The sequence below is a fragment of the Rhinolophus hipposideros genome, assembly GCF_964194185.1.
Source record: "Rhinolophus hipposideros genome assembly, chromosome: 14".
NCBI classification, from domain to species: Eukaryota; Metazoa; Chordata; class Mammalia; order Chiroptera; family Rhinolophidae; genus Rhinolophus; species Rhinolophus hipposideros.
The window spans coordinates 6,396,493-6,403,147 of NC_138060.1; the positions used below are offsets into that span (position 1 = coordinate 6,396,493).

General features: G+C 36.5%; 1 protein-coding gene across 2 annotated transcripts in view; it reads right to left on the reverse strand.

Moving 5' to 3' along the window:
- The window catches only part of TAFA1 (TAFA chemokine like family member 1), a 574,703-nt gene extending 572,161 nt beyond the window's left edge, over positions 1 to 2,542 (reverse strand). The window contains exons 1-2 of one of the 2 annotated variants that reach the window (XM_081072544.1): positions 2,083 to 2,542; positions 56 to 176 (exon numbers count right to left, since the gene is read on the reverse strand). In XM_081072544.1, coding sequence (XP_080928670.1) covers positions 56 to 173 — 118 coding nt within the window. In that variant the 5' untranslated portion in view covers positions 174 to 176; positions 2,083 to 2,542. The remainder of the gene's footprint in view (positions 1 to 55; positions 177 to 2,082) is intronic. The other variant, XM_081072545.1, reaches the window with a different exon arrangement.
- Positions 2,543 to 6,655: the final 4,113 nt, after the last annotated feature.

Sequence of the window (6,655 nt, forward strand, 5' to 3'; positions counted from 1 at the left end):
GTTAAGGAGACAGCCGTGAGACTGGAGGCTGCAGTGGAGTCAGCACCTGGCTTACCTGGTCTGTGCAGGTGGTGTTGCTGAAAAGTGTGCTGAAGAGATCCATGGCAGAGCAGCATTGCACAAGCACTTATCCACAAGTACAGGACCCAGGACATCGCAGAGACCATAGCCATTCTCTAAAGAGAACATTAGACAGGAAAGATTAGCCCCAGCTGCAAGCCCCCAGCTGTCAATTCTACTGATGAGAGAAGAGGGGGAAGGGAGGTCTCAGACGTCATGTCCCTTTGCTACTAGAAAAAAATGACCCAGCAGAGGTCATGACATGATGTGGGATCTCACTATTCAGGCGATCACAAATTCATTTTTGAAATTCTGCAAACCCAAATTCCAAGGATTGCCAAAACAAATTAAAGTTACATAGTATCCTAACTAAACATCCCATTTTACACAATGATCTTTAAATTATAGTTATTCCAGGCATTGAAAAGCTGCATACTCCTGTTCATTTTAACTTCATTGCAAGTCTGACATAAGCCTGAAAGAGTGGATTCTTTTTCTTTTTTTAATTCTACAGTCATGAATTTTTAATCACTCTGCTGTCTTCTAAACTAAGTAATCATTTCTCAGAGGCATGTTGTAATCTTCTGATAGAACCAGTCTTTTTGGCTGGCCTTAAAATCAGAAGGTATTGTCTTCAGCCAGAGTGAGTTTCAGATGCAAGATCTATGCTTCTGTTGTAGAGTAAGCTGTAATTTACAATATTGCTTTGCCTCATAAGATCCCATTGTGGCATTTGTTTTACAGTGTTGGTGAATATGCATATACAGGTGGTGGTCTATGTATTTATGGATGAGCATACACCTTTTCACAGGCGCTGAAACTTTGGCAGTCTTATCTGCACCTGTAAGGAGCTTAGGCGCCACAGACACTCAGCTGCGCTACATACTGTCCAGTTCCTCAAACAACACCTATGCTGCATTTCATATTGCCAAATTAATCAAACTTGAGACAACACCCTTACTCAGCCAGGGATAGGGAGGCATTTTCAGTACAAGAACCTGGTTAAGTATATGCTTACCTTTTGAATAGAGAGAGCTTTGAACCAAAATTATTTCTTTTTAAGTGTTTTCACTGTCAAATCATACACTTTAAGTATTTCAACTATACATTTAATACCTGCTGGTGACCTCCCGGTGTGACTTCTCTAGTCATGGAAATTGGTACTTTCAAAAACTGTGATGTTCAGAAAGCAAAAAAAATATACATTGTGTGTGTGTGTGTGTGTGTGTGTGTGCGCACGCAGACATACTACGAGATAATTTATGGATTTTAGGAAAGAACTATAGTCTTCAAGAAAGGTTTTAGGACTATAATAGACAAACGGTGACAACCTTCATTAAGTGCAAAGTAGGAAAACATTATTTTCAACAGCATGGTACCTTTCATGCCCCAGTCTGTGATTCAGATGGACCATTCACTTTATTATTAGTTTCACTGCTCACTGTTTACTTTCTATACAGCAGATCTAGCCTCATTGTCTTCAGAATTATCAGGGTAACATAGATATACATTCTGTTCAGTAGAGATAAGTAGCAATGCCCCTTCTGTGATTCCTGAAATGAATGTATTTCGGGGCCTTTTCAAAATACCGTGAAAATTACAGAAAGACAAAACAGAGGTGACTGTGGCATGCATTGACTGCTTGTGAATTCTAGTTAAAATGCACTAGGAATTTATCTAAACTTGAAAAAAGCCTACCACAATCAAAACTTAACAGTTTTTCAATGTCTGCTTTCTCTGGCTTATTTCTTTACCCACATTGATCTTAGCATTCAAAAAAAGATTACTGTGACTTGACCTTTGCAGCATTTTCCTTCTTTTTCTTTTTTTTCATTTACTTTCTTTAATTCTCAGCACTACTTCCAAGGTTCCTGCATATCGTTCTCATTACTCACTCTGCTACCAAGAGGTTGTCTCTATGTTAATAGGTCTTTTCCCCTATATAATACATCCAGCCTTACATAGTTCTCTAGGTTACAAATCGGCTTTCTGAATCTTAAGTCCTTAAAAGAGGCTTCTTACCTGAAAAATCCAGCCAAGAGCAGAGTACTCTATTAGTGTTCATTGGAAAGCTCTAACACTTTCTAAAATCCATCTGTGCCACAATTCGAGATTTTTTTAAAAAGAGCTTCCCAATAATCTTCTTTATCAGGATTTAAAAAAATATGTTTTTCTCTTCCAATGCTATTTCCACAATAAAGGAGACATCGGGTTCATTCAGACTGTATTGTCAGAAAAGAAGCCAAGGTTTGAGGGGTGGAAACCTTGTCATTTTCACCTTTAAATCATCTCCTGGCGTCACCTCTGCCTGACGAGACCTTTGAAGTGATGATGAGATAATGTGTAGTTTCCTGATGAAAATCAGTTCAGAGTTAATGACGGACCATCCCCACTTCAGTGCTTTCAGGGCAGAGTAAGGCAGCAAAATGCAGGAGCTGGGCTGCTACACGGTGCTGTAAGTAGCAGTAGTCTGTTTCAATACATCCCTCCTCTGTAAAGTATCACATGTCTTAAAGTGACATTACCCTCTATTACAGCTACAGTGAATTGTAATACCTGCCCACTAACTCTTCCACAACTCAAGCAGCACTGTAACACTATATTGCCTGGTATGTTATGTTAGAGGTTTTACTGGTAGCACTCATTTGCCACAAGAGTAAAGAAGGAAGGAGAAACAAAAGAAAAAGAAACATTCTATAAAATATTGATAGTGTTAATGGGTGTTAGAGTTCTAATAGTAAATGGGAAAGTGACATATAAGCCACTTCTTACCTCTTAATGTTCTTATAACCAATAAGTTAACCAAAAATATTGTTAGGTTTATATAAATTTAAGTCTGTCGATAGTTTTGTCAGTTCACTATGAATATATGGTATATCTGAAATACAATATAACATTTACATACAGAAGTCCAATAAAAATCTTCTGAGTTTTTTTAAATATGTTTAATAAATAGAAATGTGTCATTTTGACAAAAAAAATGCTCAAGGCATTTTTTTTTTTATTTCCCTCTCCCTCACATAGCATGCTGGGATGGCGAGAGGAAACACTCAGAAGTTCAATATTTTATTTCTGGTACTATGGTTCAAATACTTTCTTCTTCAGAAATATGGTATGATTGTACCTAAACATCAATGATGCATGTAAGGTGACCTAGTTTTCAATTATAGATTATACTAGCAATGATTCTCAGAAATACTCATTCAGTCATTTCATAAATCACTTATAAAGCACCTACTATGGGTTAGATACATGGGAACAAGGCAGAGAACCAGATCAATGTGATTTCCACTCTTGTAGAGCATACTGTCTATTCTTTCATGTTGTTTTCAAAATCAAGGTAGTTCTTCTAATTGTCCTTCCTTGAAAACCTTTTGAAATGCTCAGAATACTCTCTTGCCTTTCATAGGCATTATAAAGAAGGTTCCATGCTGCAGTGTATCTTGGGAAGCCATTCTCTTTCCTTACGTTACACAGAATGAGAGTGAGGTACCCTTCAGACTCATCAATCTTTCCCAATGGTCTTTCACAGTGCACAATGCACACATAATAGCTGTTTGTGATATAACAACTTTATTAAACCTTACCAATACACAAATTTCAAGATAACAGTAATTATTAATCTTCCAGTTAAACGTACGTCAGAAACACCAAAGTTGTAGTTGGTATTGCATGTTTCTTTTCTGTGGTTCATTATTATTGTATTGATAAATATTGGGGTTGCCAAAAAATGTCTACACATGACTTGCAGTCATCTTTTGTTATCAGTATATATTATTACAATTTTAATAGTTTTTTTTTTCTTTCTTAAAATGTCTGTACATTTTTGGCATCCTCTGTAAATACAGAGTAATTACACAGACTATGCAATGTCAACACAAAAATCAGAACAGCAGTAGCAGCAGCTAATGTTTATTAAACCTTCATCATGTGCTAGCACTACTCTATATGTTGTTGCTTGTAAGGTATAACACAATCCTTTTTACTAACCTCATTATTAATCCTGTTGATTAACCCCAGATAAGCATTATTATTGTTTCATGAATGGAGAATCTGAGGGGGGTCAGGGAGATAAGAAATTGTTCAAGGTAACATGTCTAGTAATAGTGCAGATTTCAAACTCCAATGATCTGGCTCAAGAGCCCATCTCTTAAATACAGAGATAAAACAATTCATGGGGAAAAATTATCCATTACATTTTTTTTTTAACATTAAGACAGTCAAACAATTATGATTCACTCATTTAAATGGCATAGACTGAATACATTCCAGGCATTTGAAAAACAATGCTGTGGAACGTAGTTTTTTGTCCCATGATTGTTTTTTGGTTTTGTTTTTACTACGCTAATGCATTAAAATTGAAAGGAAGTTCACATTTGCTAATAAAAATTACCATTTTGAAAAACTGTAACCATCATGCTCTTCATTTCTAGGGATTCAATTAAGGCTCAACGTAGTTGCTTATCTAAAATTCAACTCAATCTAATGATATGGAAACATGTACTATTGATTATGTTCAAGGCACTCAGATAGGAATTGTTGAAAATTAAAAAAAAAAAAAAAAAGAAATGGAAGAAAGACTTGCCTTTTCAGTTTTAAGTAACTTTCTGTATATGTATGTGATGGAACAAGAATAGCAACAGTATTCCCCTTTTTTTCTATCAAATACCTTATAGTCCATTGTGTTATAGCCAATGATCATTTGTCTTAATAATATAAGCACCAACAGATATTGACATTAAGGCAATTTAGTCAATTCTCCCCACTGAAAGTGCAACTACTCTCACACCTTTCAAAGAAGTTTGGGCCTTTTATCTTCGGCATCTATAGGATTGTACCTCCTGACCACTTTGTGGTTGGGTGGGCCAGAAAGTCCTGGCCATTGAGGTGTCAGCAGAACTCTAATGGCATTGCTTTAAGCCTGGAGCACTTAACTGTTGAAGTGACACCTCTATATCTTTTTTAGCCTCTGGAACAGGGACTAGTTGCACTATCAGCCTGGATCCTTGAATGGCTGCAAAGAGCAGAGGCCCCCGCTTCCCCTACCAACCCATAATAAATGCACATAATGAATAAGAAATTGTATATTTTTTAAGCAACTGAGACTTGGGGGTTACTTGTTATTGCAGCATAACCTAGTCTACCCTGACTGATGAAGATTTTAACCTGTACTATTCATATATTAAATCCATTTTATGCTCCATACTATGTTCTTAGCCCTGAGGAGACAGCAATACATACATCAGACAAAGTCCCTACTTTCACAGAGTCCTCTGCCATAGAAATCCATTGGAGCTTTTTGATCAGAGTAGTGATAAATTTAAAGCATTGATTATTGCAACTGGAATCCCTTAGTGTTCCGATAAGCCAGGGGTTATAACCTGATCACTTATGTGGTCATGGTCATGTTCTGCTCAGCCATTTTGCTATACAATCACAGTATTTCAGCAAGGAAAGGACCAGAGCACCATCACTTTAGCCCATCCAGTTTCTTGAATTTGTGATACCCTAAGGAGTTGGGTTGGGTGTTCAAATCATGATCCAGGCCAAATCCCTAAAGATACACATTTCAAATACAGTATCTATGTATATGCACCTTTGTATATGCAAAAAAGAAAAAAACAGTCCTATTCACCAGAATTCCCTATGGAAAAAACCATATCTATTCATAAGAAAGACCCAGTGAAAATAATAGGGGGTGAAACCTGAAATACTCATCAGACTTAAATAATGAAGCATATTCAGCCAATTGCCCTGGGTAATAAAAGGCAAGGGGAGGGAGGAATGGGGGATAGAATATGTAATAGGGTGGAAACCTGGAAGGAAGAAAGAAATGGTGAAGGGGTGGGCAGATAGGCAGAGGTAGAGAGAAACACATTAGAGTAACAGAAAGAAAAGGACCGAGGATAGAAATTTCCAGTGGGGATTTCTTTGTGGGAAATTATATCCTATGGTGTATGACACTTCTCTGTGTCTCTCTAAATAATTATGAAAGTCTTAAAAAAAAAAAAAGCCCCCAAAACTCACGTCTTCTTTACATTATTAAGTTACTTGGGGAATCCACTGAGGCCTGAATCCTGCATGTAGGCCCAAATCCCTCATTCCTCTCATTATCACACTTTTCATTTCTTGGCATTAGAAATAAAAGCCATTTTTAGTTTAGTTTAAGAACAATCCACATAATAATTTGGCTAATTTTAATTGACAAATGTGTAGAAAAAGATTGAGACATGCAAGATTTTATGTCTATGCATATTTCTAAATTGAAAAACAACCAAAGAATTTAAATAAATTACATCTGGACTAAGAAACATGCCAACTTTCAGTCCAATGCAGATTAAAGTGGCTTAGATGTACACCATTTAAATCAGTTCTAAGTATTTCTTGAAATAACACATTTTGGTTGTGATTTCACAACACTGGTGTTTTTTTCTTGTTCCGTTTCAATTGACTAATGTAAATGGAGGCATGGATAAAAGGACCATTGTCATGGCACCTTGTCTCTGATCTACATGCCTTCTGTAGCATTGAATCACAGTTTTTCTTTTTCTGTAGTAACTGGGGCTACCTATCATTTGATTGACAATGTCTATTT